This window comes from Camarhynchus parvulus, chromosome 13 (genome assembly GCF_901933205.1).
Source record: "Camarhynchus parvulus chromosome 13, STF_HiC, whole genome shotgun sequence".
NCBI lineage: Eukaryota > Metazoa > Chordata > Aves > Passeriformes > Thraupidae > Camarhynchus > Camarhynchus parvulus.
The window spans coordinates 12981145-13002557 of NC_044583.1; the positions used below are offsets into that span (position 1 = coordinate 12981145).

General features: G+C 44.7%; 2 protein-coding genes across 3 annotated transcripts in view; both read left to right on the forward strand.

Annotated features, from left to right (window-relative positions):
• GALNT10 (polypeptide N-acetylgalactosaminyltransferase 10) overlaps positions 1-6478 on the forward strand; it is an 81584-nt gene extending 75106 nt beyond the window's left edge. For both annotated transcript variants that reach the window (XM_030957317.1, XM_030957318.1), the window contains exons 11-12: positions 1-150; positions 848-6478. In XM_030957317.1, coding sequence (XP_030813177.1) covers positions 1-150; positions 848-1015 — 318 coding nt within the window. In that variant the 3' untranslated portion in view covers positions 1016-6478. The remainder of the gene's footprint in view (positions 151-847) is intronic.
• Positions 6479-9920: 3442 nt separating this feature from the next.
• On the forward strand, positions 9921-21413 carry SAP30L (SAP30 like). Its single transcript, XM_030957546.1, has 4 exons — positions 9921-10293; positions 12063-12185; positions 13821-13919; positions 15860-21413. Exons 1-4 carry the CDS (start codon positions 10108-10110, stop codon positions 15986-15988), a joined length of 537 nt encoding a protein of 178 aa, XP_030813406.1. The 5' UTR covers positions 9921-10107; the 3' UTR covers positions 15989-21413.

Consider the following 21413-nt stretch of genomic DNA (forward strand, 5'->3'; position numbering starts at 1 on the left):
GTTTTCACCTTCAGCTGGAGAGAGGACATCCGTCCAGGGGATCCTCAGCACACCAAGAAGTTTTGTTTTGATGCCATTTCCCACAGCAGCCCTGTGACCCTCTATGACTGTCATGGAATGAAGGGGAACCAGCTCTGGAGATACAGAAAAGTGAGTCTGTGTGTGTGGGCGTATTCTCATCTAAGGTGTCAAATTGCCTGAGGCGCTTACATTTCCTGAAAATGTCACCACAACATTTTATTCCTTCTCTTCGTGTAGCTGTAATAAGAGAATGTGCAGACAACCTGTTATTGTACCATTGGTTAAAAAGAGGTGACTCCCGTTTGACTGGTTAGAAAGGTGAGGGCCCCAGGGTTCCTGAGCAGGGGACAATCTCTGTGCAGTGTCCCCACAGCTGACAGTGAGGTGGTGCAATGCCCTTGAGTTTGCAAAGAGGTGTTCTGAGAGTTGGTTTGTTCTGAGCACTGCAATGTCCTGCCAAAAGTAGATAAGGATTTATTCATCCTCCTACTAAGCAATGCTGTTGTAGGCCACAGGTAAGTAAATTCTTGTCTAAGTGCCCTGTCCTAGTCCTTGCAATCTGCTGGCATGGTGCCCCAGAGGGATGCAGCAGGATTCCAGAAGAGCCCCTGGGAAGCTTTAGAGGGTCCCAGTGCAGGTGAGGGATTGGGCTGCATTCTCTTGGAAGGGGTGGGAATGAACCCAGACACTTGTCGACCATTTAAGTGTGGAACAACTTCAGATACACCCAAGTGACAAAATTGGTTTTTAAGACTTCTTTCTGTTGGTTGTAAAACAACTTTTCTTTTCCACTTAAGCAAGCTCACATCAAATTTTTCTCCTCCAGGACAAGACTCTCTACCACCCAGTCAGCAGCAGCTGTATGGACTGCAGTGAGAGTGATCGAAAGATCTTTATGAATAGCTGCAATCCTTCATCTCCAACACAGCAGTGGATATTTGAACACACAAACTCAACCATCTTGGAAAAATTTAACAGAAACCTTGATCTTTAAAAGACTGAGAGAAAATATATATATATATTTTTACAATTATAGTTTTTACTGGGGAGGGTTACAAAAAAAATTTTTAATACTTTTTTTTAAACACTTCATGAAGGTAAAAGGGAGAATCTCAGGAGAAGGTTAATTAGCAGGCCAGTCTTTATTGTGAAGATGCTGCATCCTTCTCTTCTGGGGATGGTGGAATTTTAAAGGCTTTGCCAGAGCCATTTCTGTGCTGAGACTGAACAGAAACTCTGTTTTTAGAGGAGTCTGAATGTGTTTCAAATGGCGCTTTTTATTTTTTACCTTTTTTGTTTTGTTTTATTTCCCACTGGGGTCTGGTGTTAAATGATTTTTGTTATCCAGGACCCTGCAGGACTTTTTGTAGCTGCTATACTACCCACTGAAGCATTGCCACATAGGTGCTTTATCTTCCAAACTCCATATAAATAAAATATTGAAGACAAGATTTAAGCCTCCAATCAAAAAAAAAAAAAAAAAAGCCCATTATTGTAAAATGAAATGTGTCTTTTTTTGCCCAGAACCAAATATATTTCAAACAGGTTGAGTATTATTACTTTCCAAATCATAGCTCTGATGAAGGAATGAGCTCTAGTGGAAGTGCAGCCAAGTGTTGGGAATATGGCTGTTGTTATTAGCCATGAGGAATCTGGGTTTCTGGTCCATTCACTTTGCAGTCAGTTTGTCACTCACTGTTGAATCTTCAAGGTGAAAGATTAGCAGAGGGTTTTTAAATAATAAGTTCTTACAGGTAAAGACTTTATGCTAAGAGCCTTTGGAGATCAGGTTCCAAATTTGCCTCTTATAACCTTTTTAGCACAGACATCTCTAGGATTTCTCAGTGAAATCTACTGCGTGAAGACAATTTCCATTCTTCCTTTAGAGCTTTGAAGGCTAAGTTAATTTACAGTTGGTGTGAGCAGATTAATTCAGGATAATAAAGTCAGGGCTGAGATTAGCCATTGGTCTTTATCCATTTGTTCATCAGTTTGTAGTTTCTTGAGTTCTGTGGTCAGTGGTGTTCTAGCCTTGTGGAAATGTGCTATTCATCTCTCATTTCCTAGCACCCACAGCAGTGTACAGCTTACTGTGACTGCAAATCTGTTTGCTTTAGCAGAGATGTGGGGCTGATGGACCCATTTTCCTGGTACCCTCTCCTTTGTGCGTGAGGGAGCAGTGCAAAGTGTTATCCCTTCTGGTTTGACTGTGGGATCTGCCAGACAGTAAACCAGGATTGTCTCATCCCAAGAGCTGGAATGTACTGACACTGAATGAATGGAGGACCATTGGTTCAAGTCTATCTGAAGCAAGTATTTTTTAAAAACCTGGTTTAAAATGAAGTTGTTGCAAAAACACATTTACTAGTTCCCCTGACTTAGTCCTGTACTGAAGGGAGCAGTGGCATTTTCTGGTAAAAGCTGGGAATGATGATGCAGTGAACAGATGCTGTGTAAATTAGTGAACAGGATTCCTTTGCCAGGAATTGCCCAGCTCCTTGGTTGTCTAGCTGCCCATGCAGGGATGTTGCAAGAGTAGGTAGCAGGCACCCAGTTCTGGAGTGATAAGTAGGAGACCTCTGTGAGATGCTTGATGAGCATGGTGAAGGCAAGGAGATGCTTCCCTGGTGTCCCAAAACAAGCAGGGTAGCTCCCTCTGCAGAGCTCCAGAAGCAAAAGCCCTTTTGTTGCCAATTGTAGGGTTGTGTCCCGTGTTTCAGATGTGCTGGATGCCATGTGATGCTGTGCCTGGCAGCTGGGAGCAAACAGGGACACAGCTGTCTGTCCCCAAACTCTCCAGTCTGGTGCATTGTGTAGGAGGCTCAGAATCATTTCCACCTCTCTCATCCACACAGCTCAGGCCATGTCTGACCTTTCCTGCCAATTTAGCTGGTCCATGGAGAACAGGAAACATGGGCACTGCATTGCAGCTGGGACCAGGCTTTGCAAATTTTGTTGTCTAAGATTTTGGGAGTGAAGAAAGAAAAAACAGCCCTAGACTTCCCTTGTGACAGTTCTGCAGCAGTATTGGATGGAAGTGAGAGCAGCTTCAAGCAGAGTTGACATCTTATGTTCTCAGTTACTACAGTATGTCTGTCATTACATCCCTTTGCATTTCTGTGGGAGCCTGAGTCACCTTCCAGCACTTTGTGTCTGACTGCTGCTTTCCCTAAGTTATTAATGCTCTCATTAGCAGAGTAGTGCTGACTGTGGAGCCACTAGATGGCCTGACTAGATGTCTTTATGAATGTTTTAATGCCTGTGGAACAAGAAGCTGTTTGTCCATGAACAGTGCTAGTTTTTTATAACTGGGACACAATCAGCATATTCTATAAATGGACTGTAGGTTGTTCTGCTTGCAGGTTGCAGCTTTGTGTGTCTTAGTTTTCTAATGAGAGGATTAGCTTCTGTTTCTAAACTGCATGGCTTGCTTTGTACTTGGGCTCACCTTGTGAAGGAAGCCCTTGCTTGGCTCACTGGATTCTTGCTTCAGAGAGAGCTGCAGCAATGAACAGGTCTTTTACCACTTGGTAATCTTAATTTGGAGAGAAAGGTCAGCTCTTAGCAGCTTGCACCAACAGATTAGGCAACAGTTGAGGCAATTCCTATTTGACAACCACCACCAGTACACAGAAATCAGAGATTTAGTGTCAGTGCTTGCACCAGGTCCATCTCAGTGTGGTTGATCTTTTTTCTGAAGGTTTGGGATCTGCGTGTGGCAAGAGCCTCACAAATTCTGTATGCTTCAGACTAGCTCACTGGGCTTTGAGCTATTAATTATTTGCATCAGTTACACTTTTCAGTACCCTAGAGGCTTTGTTGACTAATGCAAAGACTTAATATTAGCCAACCATCCACTGATTGAGAAATATAAGCTGTATTTTATCATCTGCATCTTTAACTGAGCCTTTGCAGGGCAATCTCGTTAATTATTCTAATTACTTTTGGTTATTTGTAAGCAGAATCACTAAAGCATGAGTACATAATCAAATCTTCACATCTGCATGCAAGTCAAGACTGGAGATTAAATACTAGTGATTATCTAATGCCAAATACATGTTTTCAGATTTTCCCCCCAAAGGTATTGAAATACCCCTCTCTTTGTGGTTGCATAAGTTTTGCTGCTTTTAAGTATCAGAATCCCAGACTACAGGGTGTGTGTTATGTTGCATAAAAATACTTTGATTTGCTCTTGAAGCTGTTGTTGATCTATACTGGTGCTAATCTCTAAGGCCTACAGACAGTAAATAGGTTTGGGGCTCTCATGTGTGCAAGGTGTCTTTTCTCATACCTAGGAAATTAATTCTCTTTTTCAAACCACAACAGAAGAAAGTGTGAGCCTTCCTGAAAGGGGAATACAGCATCATTAAAATAAAGATGTGCCTTTTAAAATGTAAATGTACAGCAAATGCTTAAACTTGAACCATTTCCTAGTGCCTTGCTGGACAAGAGAGGAGAGGGGAAGGGGTTGGGGGATAAGGATGTAAGAGAAAGCTTGACTCCTGCAGGGTTTGTGTGTGGAATTTTTTTTTTTAATGTCTGATTTTCAGTGCAAAATTTGTGTGAACGACAGTAATTCAGAAGCTCCTGGACTCCCTCTGTTAAATCGATATGGTTAATGACTCTGGGGAGGTTTGTCACTCCTAATAGGAAGACTTGGAAACGTTGGCAGCTTCCTCTGGGTGTGCTCTAACAGCTGAAGCTGTACTGGAAGATGTCTTGGTGAGCTGCTGGATGTTTCACCTCCTGGTGAAGGCTCGTGATTTCACTGGCATGCAGGATCCTACATTTTATTTTCTAAGTATGCAAATCACAAATAGTCCCAAAAGCATATAAAATCTGTAGCAGAAGTGTCTTTCAGAAGAAGCTGATGCCTTCCATCATTGGGAAACTTTTTCAAGAGTGTATTAAAATCTCTAATACAGAAGTAGCAAGAAAGCAATTTCTCAGGCTAACTTTCCTCATGGTTGGTTTTACAGCAGTCTGTGCACAGGGCTTTGCTTTCCTTTACTACTGGAGTGTTCCAGTCAGCAAACTTTCCTTCTCCCTGAGAGTCAAACAGGCACCAGCAGCATTGCAGGAGCACAGTGCTCTGGGGCTGCTGCAGGGCTGTGACAGCAGCTCTGCTGGCTCACATCACCCAGGGGAGACATCTCCTAACAGTCAGGCTGGGCAGTCATGGAACTGCCAGGTGAAAAGGGAGAAGATTTTATTCTAAATTATCTTTCAGGATACAGACAGGGACTTGGAATTGATTGGAGAGAACAGCCAGCCTCTGGCAGTCAGCCTGTCATGCTTGCAGTCAGAAGAGCCCTGGTAAAGCCATGTGTGAAACAGCCCAAGTGATGCAGGTGTACCTTCATCCCACAGCCTCTTCCAGCTGCTGGGGTTCGTGGATCCTGGGTGGTTTCACAGGTTACACAGCAAAAGGGAGCTGCCTTGTGAGTCAGGAGCACTGGGTCCTGCTCCCAGCTGCCATGGCCTGTTACTTACCTTAAGCAAGGAAAGTCTGTGTGCTGCAATTTCCCAGCTTGTGTAGGATTCACCTTTAAGCGCTTTGTTTTCTGACCTAATGAGTGTTGAGTCCAGATTTTTAAAACAAGCTGCAAATCTTCACCTGGTTCGAGTGGAGAGATATGTGGTGGGTGGAGAATGGGAAATGAGATCTGAAATTGCCATCAGCATTCAACACAGACTCATCAATTCATTTCATATTCCTCATTAACCAGTCAGATTGATTTATTCACATTATAAATTTGAAGTGTGACCAAAATAAGCTCACCTCCTGCTCTGATTTCTACTTTGTAGTGTCATGCTTTAGCTTGGAGAATCTGTATGGAACTAGGCAATGATAGATCATGGAAACCCTAATAAAAAACCTGTGTCTATTTTTCACTCTGCCTCTGTTAGCTGTTTCACTCCTTAATTGACTGCATTTGAGCTTTCTTGATGCTTCTGTATGACCCAAAAGGCTTCAATGATTCCAGCAGTTGTGAGTGATTTGGGAGTTTATATAAAGCCATTGGATCAATGTGGTTTTAAATATACTAGTTCGACTCATGGAGAAAAGTCTTAATCCCTGGTAGTGAGCAAACAAATGTGAACTTCAGCCACAAAACAAGATAAAAACTGATCAAGCTAACAGCCTGGAACCTTAGCCCTTACGATAACAACAACAAATAGCTTTAGCCTCTAGGGTGGAGAAGGGAATTGGTTTCAAAATGCATTCTCTAGGATCTCGGTGATTAGGTCTAAGTTTGTCTGTACCTTGTACTGCATGCATTTTCTCTGTAAAACTGGATGGTGCCTCTTGAATCAGTGTGTATTTATTTTGTGCGTATTAGGACCAACAGCCTAATATCTGGGGGTGGTAAAGGACTTGTAGCACTTTAATGTAGTAGCTTTCATAAATTGGGAATCATTGATAGAATGCCTAGTGTTTTTAAAGTTGAATGGACTTCCTTTTATAATATATTTAAAATAAATTTTTAATGTGTTTTCTGAAAAGTGTGTATGCAGACATGACTGTCCCCACCTGCTTTGCTCCAGTGATTGATTTCTCTTCTACTTGTGAGAATAAACTCAGCTGCCCTGGTGGGGTGTTTCCCCAGGACAGGTTTCCTGTGGTGCAATCCTGAAGGAACCATGGCTGTAATGGACAACTTGTACCCAGGTAGGACCCCCCTGGGGTGGACTGGCCTTGGTAGGACACACTGGGGAGTACAGAAGAACAGAGAAAACCCAGCTGTGACTCTTCTTTCTCTGTCTCTTGGCCTTGGGAGTGACTGCTGGGAGATCCATCTCCACCCTTTGGTTTGCAGGAGAGGGCTTTAATAGCTCATGGCCTTGTTTGTGTTCTGATCTCCACAAGAGAAGTGTATCAGCATTGCTCATGTTCCCACTGGGACCCTCAGTGCTTCCTACTGTCACCACTTCATTTCTCAATACTCCTTTTTACTCAGCTCCATTGGGGGAAAACTGGATGGGAGACAAACAATGAAATGTGTGAAAATGTGTGTGTGGGAAAAGGAGCCTTTCTGGGGGGACCAGCAAGGCATGATCCCCAGGGGAGACTGTGCTGTGATTCTTGGCCACGGGAACATTGCCCAGGGTAAGTATGTGCCAAAAGCTGTGACAGTTTAAGCATTTTAGCAGGTTCAATATGTGCAACCCTAGAAAAGTGCTGAGGAGAGTGGGAGTCTGGGGGAAGGTGCCAGAGCAGTGTTTTCATTGGCCTCCCCAAGGTACTGTGGAAGGAAATGGTCTGATTTCTGATGATGAAAAGTTTAAAAAACCTTCTTCCCAGGACATGTCAAGCAGCACAGACCACTGGGAGAGAAGTATTTCTGTCCTGAGCCCCCCGAATGGCTCCATTAAAATATTAAGTTCCAGATGACAGCTACAGCACTGACTTCTCTTTAGAGGGTAGTGCTGCTCCAGGTGAGATTTACAGGCCTGCACAGGCTCCTCTAATTTGATTAGAGGCTGACTGGGATGGCCAGGCTATTACTGCTTCCGAGGTACTAAAGCTGCCTGGGTACTGATGGGTTTATGAAACATTGTTTCTCACTTCATTGCAGCTCCCACAAAGAATTATTGGATCAGGTTAGTGATAGATTCCTAATAAAGAATGTCTCAATGAGGCAGTTTATTTTGCAGAAAGCTTGTTCCAGACTAGCAGGCTGTGAAATCTGGAGGTTCCCACGAGGATAAATATGCTGAAATAAACTGCAATTATAAAAACACCTCCATGCTTTTTTTTTCATTTGAAAGACTGAAAAAAGTGTCATCGTGTTAGCCTGAGCAGGAGGTAATTAGCATCGAATTAGCAAACAGACAATGACAAAAGCTGGGTTTTTCCCTCTAGTGAGCATTGCAAAAGGACTTAAAACCTTTTTATCTGCAGGGATGAGAGGTTGCAGCCCAAGATGAAATAGAATCTGATGGTCAGCTCCAGCCTGTTCTGACACTTATGGTGCCTGTTTCTTCACAAAATACAGTCAGGGAGCACCTGCACAATCTCCTCCTCTAGGGGACAGGAAGAAGTTCTGCTTGTTCCCCTTTATCTCCTTGCTTGCTGTTATTATCATCTGTCCCTACAGTCTGTGGGTTTGGCTTCCTGAGTGTCAAGATAATCCTTCTGCACGATTTCCTCAGCCAGCCGTTTGATTTTTATTGGTAATGTTAAGATAAAGCCAGAAAGCTTGTTATCAGCAGCTCTGAGGTCTCTGTCAGCCTCTTGGTGTTTTCCCTTTCTCCCAAACAAGGGAGTATCTGTATGGCTTTGCCAGGAGGATATTACTTCAGGCAGGCAGATTCCAATCAGTTTGGTCTGGGGCTTTTATAAGCCCTAGTGTTTTACTGTTTTAGATCTCTTTGCTAACTGCTTGTTTGCTCTGTGGGTAAAGCCATTTGTTTCCAGCAGCTTCCCGTGAGAACGGCCGGCTCCGAGGGAGCGTGTCCCCAGGAGGGTGCACTGTGGTTCTCCGCTGGTCACATGCACAAACAGAAATTACTAATTGCCCGAGGGCACCGCAGTAAAAGCCAAGACAAGAGGCGGGACTGTTGAGGAGTTCGAAGTCTCTGCCCTCCAGATCTATCCTGAGGCTTGTTTGGTATTCTAAGGAGTGCTTGGAAAGTACAATACACATTTTGGCTTTTCTCCGTTGTCTTGTGCAGAGCATGCAGAACTGGTTGCCAGTTGCTGTGTGGAGCTGCCTGAGCTGGTGACCAAGGGCTTTAAAGAGTCTCTTTCCTGCGAAGGTGTTTTGTGTGATTCAGCACAGCTCACCCAGTGCTCGCTCACATTGTTCCATGTGCAGGATTTCAGGCTTTGAAGTCATTTTAGTCGATACAACCTTTCTTCTGTCAGAGCAGAAAGTCCTTTCTTCAGGAAGATTAAATCCTTTTCCTTTTAGAGCTGCTGAGGAGCTCTGACAACAGCATTTGCTGGCTGGTATTACAGAAGTCACAGCATTTCCAGAAGTTACATCTTCTCTTCACAAATCAGCAGAAATTTCATTCTTTCCCTGCCACCCCCGACTCTGCCTCCTCCTTTTTTCTCCCCTTCTTTATTTTTGGGGAGATTTGGGGGTTGGGGTGGGGGTTTTTGTTGTTTTTTCAGAGTTCTTTTTGGTGTTTGGTTTTTTTCCCCTTAAGATGAAAAATGCGAAGTTTAAAGTCACATTGCTTTGAGAAACACTTCTCCAGGTCCCATCTTTTCACTATCCCTGCCTTGTGACCAGGAAAAAAAAAAAGAAAAATAAATACTATATTTCTTATAACATAAAAAATTACATTTCAGCCAGGAACTCCAGCCTAGGTGATGACCCAAGAACAGGCATTTGTGACTGTGCCGACCCGAGTTTTGTACGAGGGCAGGGTGGGAGCCGCAGCTCCAGGCCTGTTACGGCTCCGGCTCTGTCACAGGAGCGGCGCCGGTGCCGCCGCGGGCGGCTGCAGGACCCCGCGGTCCCGCGGCTGCATGCGGGCGTCCCGTGCGCGTCTCGGCAGCAGGGGAAGCTCCAGGCCGGCGGGTCGGAACTCCTCCCGCCTCCTCCGGGCGGTAGCAGCCCGGCACCCGCCCAGCAGCGCGGGGAGCGGCCGGCTCCCCTCAGCGCCGGGCGGCCGGGCCGGCCGAGCCGCCGCTCCCTCCGCGCGCCCCCTCACGGCGACCTTCCGGCTGCGGGGGCCGGCCGGTGGCGGCGGACGGACAGCTCCTATGGCCAATCGGCGCTCGGACCGGCACGGGGCGCCCCGCCCCTCCAGTCGTGAAGACCAATCAGCGCCGTTCCTGCGGGCCGGGGGCGGGACTTCCGCGACCGGGGAGGCGGTTTTGTGTGTGCGAGCGCTGCGCGGTCCCGGCTCCCCGCGGGCGGCGGCGCTTGGGGGGCCCGGCCCGGCCCGACCCCGCGGGCAGCGCTGAGCGGCGGCGGCGGAGGGGGGGTCCCCTCCCCTGCCGTAGTGGGGGGCCCCCGCGGAGGCGGCGGGGTCCCCCCGAGGGCGCGGTAGTGACGGCGGCTCGTCCCCCGGTTCGTCCCCCGGTTGTCGGCTCCCCGCGCGGGGTGAGGGGCGGGCAGGTGGGCGATGAATGGGTTCAGCACCGAGGAGGACAGCCGGGATGGGCCGCCCGCCGCCCCCTTTTACGGCCAGAGCTGCTGCCTCATCGACGACGGGGACCGCTGCGTGCGCCCCGCCGGCAACGCGTCCTTCAGCAAGAGGATCCAGAAGAGCATCTCGCAGAAGAAGCTGAAGCTGGACATCGACAAAAGTGTGAGTGCGGCCTCGGCCAGGGCTGCCGGGCGCCGCCGAGCCCTCCGGAGAGGCGGGCGGGCCGGCCCCAGCCGCCACCGCACTGCGGTGCCTCCGGGGAGATGCGGATCCGCCCGGCGAGTTGAGCTCCCGGGCGGCCGGGGGGGTTCGCGCCGGGGCTGGGGCTGTGCGGCACACCCGGTGCCTCCGGACCGCGTCTGCCCGTCCGCAGCCTTACAGCGCTCGGGAAAGGGAAGGACGTGCCTGGGTGGACCCGGCTGTTCCCCGGGTGCAGAGCCGGCTTTTCCCTGTGGCTCTGCCCGCCTGCTGAAGCACAATGTAGCTAAAGCACTAAACGCCGCGTTTGGGAGGCGGGTGGTGTGCGGGGAAGCCAAGGAGAGAGCTGTCAGTGTTCGGAGGCAGGAGTGCTGTTCCCATTGCGGGCTCGGCTTGGAAAGGCTGCTGCTGTCAGGTGAAAACAGCGCTGTGGTTGCTGCTTCAGTCAGGCGGCACTGACGTTACTTCTTTAATTGGTAAGAATTGGTGTTGTGGTGAAGCAGGTTAAAGACCGAGCTGGCGGTTAGATGTGCTGCCTTCTTCAGCAGGGTTTATTCGCACACAGAACAGCCCGGTTTGCTGCCTAATGACATTGACAGCTGTCAGCTCGAGATACAAACGGGTTATTTGCCCAGCAGAGAAATACGCAGAGCAGAGCAGATCACAGAAGGAATTTCTCAGAAGTGACTTCGTTAACGGAATTCAGCTCTGCATGCTTTTTTTTCGCCTGATCTGTAAAGATCAAAACCACTGAAAACAAAGCAAAAGCAAAAAAAAAAAAAAAAAGGTGAAGTTTTGAGTCAGTCTGTTTGGCAGCTCCCCCAGTTGGTTGGGTCCCTTCTGCACAGCCGAAATGCATCGTGTCACGGGAAAAGTGACTCAGTTTGAAACATATTCTTAAAAAATAGAGCATTTTTCCCAGTTGTAATTTTCAGCAGATTTGTCTAGTGGCGTAGTAGTTTCTTGCATTTTAGAAATGAGTCTTTGTTGACAGATGCCAGGCTTTAGAAACAAAAAGGGGAAATGAGACTAATGCAGTCAGAACAAAGGGAAAGTGTAAAGCAGGCTGCGTGGAGTGATTTTGGATGTAGGGTGCCTGTGTTATCTGAAGACATTTTGCTGATATTATAGGTACCAAATAATTTTGATCATTTGAAGTCCTTTGTTTTGCTAACTCTAGTGAGATTATATTTGTTAAAAGGGAGATTCCATTGCTGAACAAGCAATTGAAAGGAGGCTATTCTGCATTTGATCTGTTTGTTTTAATTGAGGTGATCAGCCCAAGTTTTATTTGTCTAGGTTTTGAAACATTTGCCTTAATAATCTTTTGTACTATTCAAGCCAGAAAGTTCACAAGAATGAAATAGAATAATGCATTTTTGGTAGCTACCTGCTAGTAAGACCTGAAATAAACACACTTCCTCCAGACAAGCACCCATTTTTTTTTCCTGACATATGATTGCAGCCATAAAAAAGAAATTTATTATCTCCAGAGGTTCAATTCAGCTGGAGCTTGAGTTCTTTGTTTTCTTTGCCTTTAATCTTTGTAAGGTGAGTTATCTCTGAATAAAGAGCGTGATATCAGGGCTGGGATTTAAGATTAGAAATTCCTTGATGTCAGTCGGTCACGCCAGTCTTGAGGGATGCACCTGACACTGCTGTCGAAGTGGCTGCTGTTGGATGCTGTTTCACAGTATCTTTTTTGATTGCTTTTCACCACTTCTGGTTCTCAGGTGAGACATCTGTACATTTGTGATTTTCACAAGAACTTCATTCAGAGTGTTCGGAACAAGAGGAAGAGGAAGACAAGCGATGATGGAGGCGACTCTCCTGAGCACGACACGGATGTTCCGGAGGTTCGTGGGCTGCTTTACCCCTTCTTGGCATCTTGAAGTTTCACTTGGATGTTCTCATCTATCAGAAAATATTTATATTTTAAATTGCAAGGCCATTGAAGCTGCTGTGGAGTTACTTTCCAGGAGGAGTTTTTTCTAACATGTGGTGTCCTAATTTTCTTCATTCCCCTATGAGTTCTTTGCCCATGTAAAGTTTTCTATAAAAAGAGGTGTGATAAGGTAACTTCACAGCTTCATGTATGTACAGTTAAAATTGTATTTTATACTATTTCTTAAGGCTAAAATATAAGTTATTTTTGGTGATGTCTGATGCCCCAACATAATTCCTTGTTACTGAGTATGCATCATTTTGCAAATACGCTACAGAATTCAATAGGTTACTCCCTTTGTTTGGATATTTGATATCCAGAGATATTGAGCTGCTCCAGATATTTGCATAGATGGTATTTTTTAGCACTATTTAAAACTACCTTTAAATAGTTTGTGACACATTTTTATTTTCAGGAGATGGGCCTGGGGGAAGTTTTCTGTGATAAAGAACTCCAGAATAATCCTTTCTCTGTGCCACTGCGTGCTGCACTTGCTTCAGTGATGTTTCTGGCACTGTTGACATGGCAAAAGTTGTGCAGAGGTGATGTTCAGAGAAGCAGAGCGTGGCCACAGTCAGCAGAGCCCTCTGCTGGAAATGCCAACCCTTTTGGCAAAAAGCTGTTTATTTCTAAAAAAAAAAAAAAAAAAAAAAAAGCCACCCAGAGTCATTTTGCCAGCAAAGCTGTGTCTTGGTGCAAAGCTGGTGCACACACCTCCTGTGTGGAGGTGTTGAGAGAGTAGCAAGTTTTTGGTATGGAGTTTTTTTAAGATAACCTGACCTTTTTTTATCACTGTTCATGTTTCCATTCTATAAGCTTCTCCATCAAAACTTTCCTGTTCAAGCTTTGCAGTAGTTGCCAGGGTGATTGCTGAAGACCCAGTTGGCATCTAAAAATGTTGGTGCTGTAGAGCACACAGAGTATTTGGTGACTGAAACCTGACGGATGCACGTCACCCAGCTGAACTGGGAACTCTGCACCATGTCAGTTTTAATGTCATTTCCCTCTCAGTTTTCAGCAGAGATTCCTTTTGTCTTTGAAACTTGGCATTTCCCACATGATCTTCATCTTCCTTGCTGTAACCTCGCCACCACCCCCTTTGCTTCTAAACTCTGCACTTCCTATTTAAGTATTTGAATTTCATTTCATCTCTGTACTCTGTTTTATGTCACAAGTCGTTTGTTCAGTGCCTGCTAAATTGTTATTTCATGTGTGAGCTTTTTAAACCTTGTGGGAACAAAAGGTTGCCCTTTGCTTGGAGGTTGCAGAGGTGTAATTGAGAGCAGAAATTGGCCAGCAATTCTGTTGACAGCATGTGAACCAGAACAAAAATTTCTATTTCCCTGAGGCTATTTTGGTCCTTTAGCATTAACAAATACAAAATATACTTAGGTTTGTCAGTAAGACAAGCCAGTGTGGTTGTGAATGCAAGCAAGGAGAAGTCCTGTTGAGGAAGAAGTAGTTATTTTTAGGTATTTTTAGATAAAATAACTACTCACAGAAGCTAAAGGTAGTGCTCATGCCCTCTTCTCTTCATCACTTCCAGGTTGACTTGTTCCAGCTCCAAGTGAACACCCTGCGACGTTACAAGAGACATTATAAGTTGCAGACTAGGCCTGGACTCAACAAGGCTCAGCTTGCAGAAGTAAGTGAGGACAGCAGTGTTATCTCTGTTACAAGGAAACTTTTTATCTCCTCTGTTCAAGGGCAGATTTTGTGGGCATTCACACCTGTGAGACTCGCTGGTACAGACCAAGTGCCCACTGGAAGGTTTCAGGGAGTGATGCCAGCAGAAAGCTGCCTGCTTGCTTCCATCTGGGACAGGCTTGGAAGCCCCAGACAGTGGCTGTTGAAAGTCTGTTTTAGTAACTTGCTTGTCTCTGCTTCCTTTCCCACCTTTTTCATAGTCCCAGTTGGTGCCCTTTAGGGAACAGAAACAGGACCCAGTTTTTGGGTGTTACCTGGGGATGGCTGCTCAGCTGAAACTCAGACTTAATCCACTCATTGTCTCCCTAAGTGCTCCTGTTAGTTTTTCTTTCCTCACAGGCACTTGAACTTGTTGGAATTGCTTATTATTAAAGGCAGCATCACTGTCCATGGATTCAGATTCTTCACTTCCCTCCCTTGTCCTGACAGTTCTGTTTTATAAAAGGCCTTTTTCTTAAGGGCCTCTGCTGCTTTCTCAACATATGGGCAATTTGTTGAGAAAGAACTCTCTGTATCTCTGTGGTATTTGGGCAAGTTGTGCTTGCTGTGCTTCTGCTCTGCTCTCTTTCCTGACTTGATCTGAAGCCATGCTCTGGAAAAAATCTTATCTGAACTTGAAAAAAACTGCAGTAGTTACTGATTAGTACTGAGGTTGATTTTGTAAGTTGTAGCTTTCACAACTGTCTGCCTAAAACTGTCTGGTTTGCTTTTACTTTTGATTTAAAGAACAAAAAACCTGACAGACCAAAAAAGTCAGCAAGACACTGTCTTCCTCTCTTTCAAAGTCATCCAGGGAGTGAATATATAGAATATAGAGAATGTGCAGTGTAGGGCATGTAGGAGTAAGTTGAACAAAGTAGGGTGGGGTTGTTCCTCATTAGCAGTCCTGATTTGTCATATTTTAACTAACCATTTCATGTCTGTCAGCTGCCTCCTGCCATGAAGGACTGCCTGCTTAAGGAATTTACCATGAATGTACCCAAGAGGAAAGAAAAGATCAATTACTGTGCAGGCAGAAAATAAAGGAGCCTAACTTAAAGCTGTCACACAGTTCCCAGATTTCCTGTGAAGCCTGAGCAGCTTTGACTCTATGCTGGATCCTCATCCAGCTCCCATGCTTGAATCACTGCTGCCTGAGGCTCTTTCACTCCTCATGCTATCCCACTGTAAGGGAAACTCAAGCTTCCATAAATCTCCTTGGAGTGACTTATTGCACAAACTGCATCAGAATGCTGTTCTAGAGCTGTGTTGGGTACCAAAAAAAGAGTTTCTTCTATGTGAGGAGCAGATCTTGTCCAGCTCCAACATGTTTTCTACATTCACTTTCTGAGGAAAAAGCAGCTGATGTTTCAGGGCTTATGCTGCTGTCAGAGAGGGGTAGCCCTAAGCAAACCCTAACCCTCCCATTGCAAATGTTCATTTCAATGAAAGCTTAAGAGTGCAGAGGAAATCTTTTTGGATAAAACTTTACTCCACCTGGTTCACACAGCAAGATGCTTCAGTGTTTCTGACACTCTCCTTCAAAACACAGAGGTGCAGGGAAAACTCGCTCGCCAAATAATCTCAGCACAAAATGTTGCTGAGGAGAAGCTGTGCTGCTTTGGCAGGAGGACATTCTGGCTTCCAAATTCCTCTTGTAGGTTGGCTGCAAATCCTGCTGACATAGCAAGGCTATGCTGTGTTCATACACACATTCCAGCTGTAGAGAGAGAGGGAGGTAAATGAGGACTGACAGTTGGAATTGGTGCATGTTTCACTCAAAGGATAATGCGCTCAGTGGCCATAAAATCGTTTTTGGAAAGTGAAGAGAAACCCTGTTCTGATTAATTCTAGTTTTTAATTCCAGCATTTCTGTCTCTTTACCTGTTGTTCTTCCAGACTGTCAGTCGTCATTTCAGGAATATTCCAGTGAATGAGAAGGAGACACTTGCATATTTCATCTACATGGTGAAGAACAACAAGAGCAGGCTGGACCAGAAATCAGAAGGCAGCAAACAACTTGATTGAAGATTAACAAGGCTTGGAATAAGAGAGACCTTGAAGGAACATGTGGTATTGTGCATTTTAGATTTATAAAAACTGTTAAAAGTATATTGTAAATTTTTTTAAATGCAGTGTCTGGATGACAGAAAAAAATACAGACATTCTTATGAGGAGTATTTGAAAACATGTGCCCAGCATGTTTCCGAAGACTTCTTCCCCTCATTTCAAAGTCATATTGGAATAAAGAAATGAGGATAATGGGGAAACCAAATAAATCTGTAGAACTGTGGAGTTTGTCAACTTGGTGTTTTAAACCATTTCTGGAAATCTACATCTCAGTGCAATTCAAATGCCAGATGGAATTTTTTTCACTGAATTCAGGCTGCATCACAAACCACCATGCAGTTTGTCTTGGTACAGGACTGGAAGAGCAGCAGAGATAAAATTCATGATCAAGGTGCAAGGGTCAGAAGTTTGTCTGAAGCTTGCTGCTCACCTACACATGCTCTGTCTTGCCTTGAGTCAGTGCTTCAAGTCCCAAACTTCTACAAATGCTCCAGCTCAGCAGATCTACTCCAGTGAACACTACTTGACCAGTCTGAAATTGATGGGGGTTTTTTTGCCATTTTTTTCCTTCTGACCCCATCCGACACAGATGCCAACCAACTCTCTGCAGTCTCTTTTCTAATTTCTTTTAAGAACTCACTAATTAAATTTTCTGTAAGCATTTAAAAATTTCCGCATTTCTCTGAATGTGGTATTAAGGCAAACATAACCTATTTGCTGTGTCTGATCATGTTGGTGTAGAAGTGCTTATTTAATTGATTTATACATATTTCAGTGGTGGTAGGTGAAACAATGGCTTGAGACATCAGTCTCTTAATTTCTGTGTCAGGTCAGTATCGGTCACAAGTGATGTGCATTCTATACTGAAGCTTTAGCAGGTGTCACAAAACTGCTGTGTGCATTCAGGGGCTCTGTTTAGTATAAAGCAGATTTATGGGTGAGGCACCATAACCAGGGCAGTGATCTGACTGGAGCATTTCATGATACATTTCATGATACATTTCATTTCCCTTTGCAATGGGCAAGAAGCATCAAAGCATTTGCCTTTCATGAACATTTCATGTGCTTTCATGAGAGCTGTGTGAATGAGGGTGGCACACTGGTGCTCCCTGGCAGGGCACTGCAGGAGGAGATCACCCTGATTTTATTCAAAGCCGAGGTGTCCTTACAGATAATACAATGATTATTTTGGCAAAAGGAGTTTTTAAAAGTCATGACTGACTGTTCTCCAGTGACCTCAAATTCTCTTCAGGGGATCTCATGATTTAAAGCACTGCTCTGTTTCTTTGCTATCCTGACCAGTGTCTCCATTCTGGTACAAGATGCCAAGACTCCACATAGAGAGGATATTCTTAACAAGCCTTAAGCAACGAAATGAACAGTAGAAAACTTCAGCTAGCATTTTGTAAATGGCAGGTTTTATTATTTCAAAACTGGATGAAGCTTTGTTTAAGAACTGAACACACTGGTCATGGTCCCAGCTTAGCACTGCATTGTGTTTTGTAAGGCATGAAGGGTTCACTTAGTGAAGCTCTTGTTAAAGCTCTCCCAGGGTCTCTTTAAAATTGAAGTCGCAGTTTAAAGCAAGTTATTCACATCACTCTGAATTGTTTGCTGATACTCCAAAAACATGTTCAACAAACTTCAGCATGTCTTAAGTCCTGTGTCATAGGCAGAAATACTCTGTTATGGTACATGTCCCATTTGTGACATCTGGGGAGTGTGATTATTTCAGCATTTCCTCGTTCGATTCTGTATGGATTTTTAGAACATCATACAAGAGAGAGGTTCAAGGAATAAGGAGAGAATGTCTTGTGTCAGTATTTCATGAATGTTTAAAAATTTCCTATTTGTGCTGGTCCTTTCCTTATTGAAAGGGTGGAGTAGTTCCCACATCAGTCAACACAATCTGGCTTCTCTCATTCAGGACAGATGGTTAGAAGGGTACGTTCTCTGACTGCGTGTTAACCCTCAAAGTGCTCATGTAATCAGAGCATGCTACCAAGGGAAAAGGAGTTTCTGAGTTGAGAGGGTTATGCCTCATAGTGATTCTTCCCTCCACTGGGCACTGGTGAGGCCACACCTCGAGTGCTGTGTTCAGTTCTGGTCCCCTCAATTCAGGAAGGACTTTGAGGTGCTGGAGCAGGTCCAGAGAAGGGAAACAAAGCTGGTGAAGGATCTGAAGCACAGGTCCTGTGAGGAATAGCTGAGGGAGCTGGGGTTGCTCAGCCTGGAGGAGAGGAGGTTCAGGGGGCACCTTCTCATTCTCTGCAACTCCCTGACAGGAGGGGGGAGCCAGGTGGGGCTTGGCCTCTTCTCCCAGGCAACCAGGGGCAGGACAAGGGGAAATTGCCTCAAGCTGCACCAGGAAAGCTGAGGTTGGACATTTGGAGGAATTTCTTCCCAGAAAGGGTGATTAAATATGGGAATGGGCTGCCCAGGGAGGTGTTTAAGGAAAGACTGGCACGTGGTGCCATGGTCTAATGGACATGGTGGTGTTTGGTCATAGGTTGGACTCGATGATCTCAGAGGTCTTTTCCAACCTAATTGATTTTGTGATTCTGTGATTCTAGACCAAAACTGTAAAAATGTAGTTTGTTTGGGATTTACTTTTTTTTTGTGGTTGTATTTTATTTTGTTTTATTTTTAAGAGTAAATAAATCTGTTGGGGTGTTTTAGTAGCCAGCAGCAAAATGATTCTTTTCAAGGAAATATGGTGGCAGGTTCCATCTGTTCAGGTGTATTCACTGGAATGCGTTTTGTGCCGAGGTGGTGTCCAGGAAACTTTTCTTTTCTTTTTTTTCCTGAAATAGTCAATTGATGTTAAACGTGATCCTTGTTGGTTTCACTTCTAAAGCAATTCTACTTTTTGAAAAAAAAATTCTTAGTGAAGTGTGATGATGAAGAGATGTTTACCAGCCATTAGCAGTTGTTTATAAGGTGGAAAGCTTGGAGGCAAGACACCAAAGAAACAGAAGAATCTTTGGCTGTCAGACCCCATGGCCTTATAAACCCCTTGCAAATGCCTTATTACCTTGTTCTCAACTTAGCTAGAACAAAACACCTTGAGCAACAGAAAGCTGATGGTCTTGTTGGAAGGGTCAGCCACTTGCTGGCTCCCGTGCTATGAACTGAAACCACATGTCAATTCAGTAGCAATATCCATGTTCAGGGTGCCTGTGATTCTTGAAAAGCATTTAGTGTCTAATAACCAGAAAACGCAACAATGCAATTGTCGTGTACGATACCGTGCTGTGTGTTCGACTCCTTATGCTGCATGCCAAGTAAAAACAAAAAAAAAAAAAAGACTTTCCAACTTTTTATTTTAAATGTCAAGTTAAATGTGTTTGAACCTCACACTTGTGAAGCCATGAGGTGGGACATTTTCTCAGCACTTTTAGATGGGACTTGTTGGAAAGGTGTAAGACCCAAATCGCTTTGGCTGGTATGATATTTTTTTTGCATTTTGCTTTTCACAGATGGGCCTTAAATTCTGTCTAGCTTTGAACCATGGAGCACAAGCCTTGGGGGCATGGAGGATGACCAGATGTCATCTTGTATTTATAATAGTGGAAGCTTATTTCTTACAAGCCTGCATAGGTGACATTCACCCTGGGGCAGAGGAATTGTCTCTGAAGGTCTCCAGCCATTATATAGCCTAATGCAATTCCATAGCCTAGCTCAATTCTGATTGCAGAGTTCCATTAACTTAGAGTTCTGAATAGATCCAAAGCCATTAGTATGCAATCCAAATAATGCAGAAACATCTCTTCTGGGGTTAATTTCATCCTGTATGCTGACCCTCTGCTCACTTCAAGGGAAGAAGAAGAAATCATTGCTGGTAGTTATTGGCTTGAGCTCAACTCAGGGGAGTTGGAAGCATGCAAAGACTCGAGTCAGTAGCAGCCTGATGGCTGAAAAGTGCAAACACATCCAAGGAGGGTCTGTTAGAATGCAGTTTTCAAAATTTCAGAATCTGAAAGATTATTGTATATCAACCTGAAGTAAACAGTTGCAGTAAAAAGTAATGTTTCTTTTGCCAGGCACTTTAGATGCTCAGCCTGAGAAAAGCAGAGCTTTGTACCACTTCTCTCCAGTATTCTGGTGTCCCAGTTTTCCTTAGAAATGTGGCTGTAAACCACTAGATACCCCAGGGTGCAAGAATTGACCAGAGCATGTCAAGCCTAGCATTTCAAGTGAGTCTAAAGTGCAAGCTGGGTTCAGAGAGGCTTTGAACACAAGAGCTGAATTAACCTACAGTAAATGGGAGTTTTCATGTGGGTCATGATGGCACAGGGAGGATGGAGCAGGACATGGCCCACAGGGAGACTGAACAAAACACACTTCCACAGCAGCAGCAGCGTGGAGGCAGATTTGTTCTGTGTCAGCTCTTGTGATGGATGTTTTATGAGAGGGGGAGGAGGGTGAGCTGTGCACTTTACATCTTTTGGTTGAGCCAAATGTAAATACCAATGGGAGATCTTCAGCAGGAACTGCAGTTGGAGGGGAGAGGAGGGGTCTGCTGAGGGACTCTTTGTTTTAAGTTTGCAGATCCTTGGACTGCCTGGAGCATTAGAGTCACTTTGTCTCTACAGTTTAGAAACATGGGTAATACAAGGTGGCCTCCCTTCTTTGTGCTGCCCAGAGTAAGGACAGAAGAGTCCCAAAGGTGAAGGAATGTTATTGATGCCTCACTCCTTGTGTCACTGATGCCCTTTAATCATGTCTAGCTTATCAAGTTAGGGATTCTCATTTTCCACTTTGGAAGTGCGAATGAACTGTTAGGATGTAAGATACTCCTTGCACTTTTCACAGCTATCCCTGGTCTCCTGTTTTTGACTTGCTTGTGAACACAGCTGGTTGGGATGAACTAAATGCTTGAACAGAGTGTGGGGAGAGGGGGAGGCTCCTGCTTTAAACCTGAACTTCCCTTGCAAGCAGCTCTGCAGGCCATCCTGTGCATCAGCAGGCTCCAGGAGCCTCTGGCTCACCTGAGCCTCACCAGGGCTGGGTTTACTCCTGTCCTGCCCACGCCTCTGCTCCACAGCTGCTGCAGGGGAGGTGGGTAGCAGGTAACTTGCAGAATGGTTTGGAGTCTTTTGGCAGGCTTACTGGGAGAGAAAACTGTGTTCCCTCTTCTGTTTCCGGCCTCCATGTGTTGTGCTGATCTTATGCCAAATGTTTTGGACACCTTGTATTTTTAACTGTGTAATATAGCTGTGTAATGTTAAAGCAACTTAGTAACTTATAGCAAAAACTGTAGAACTCATTTCTCTGAGGTGTAGGAAATGTCCTGCTTCCACTGTGTATGAGACTTTAATTCTGTACTGTCTGACAAAGATAAAATTCTGAATTTCACTTTAATAAATGATCTATCTAGCAA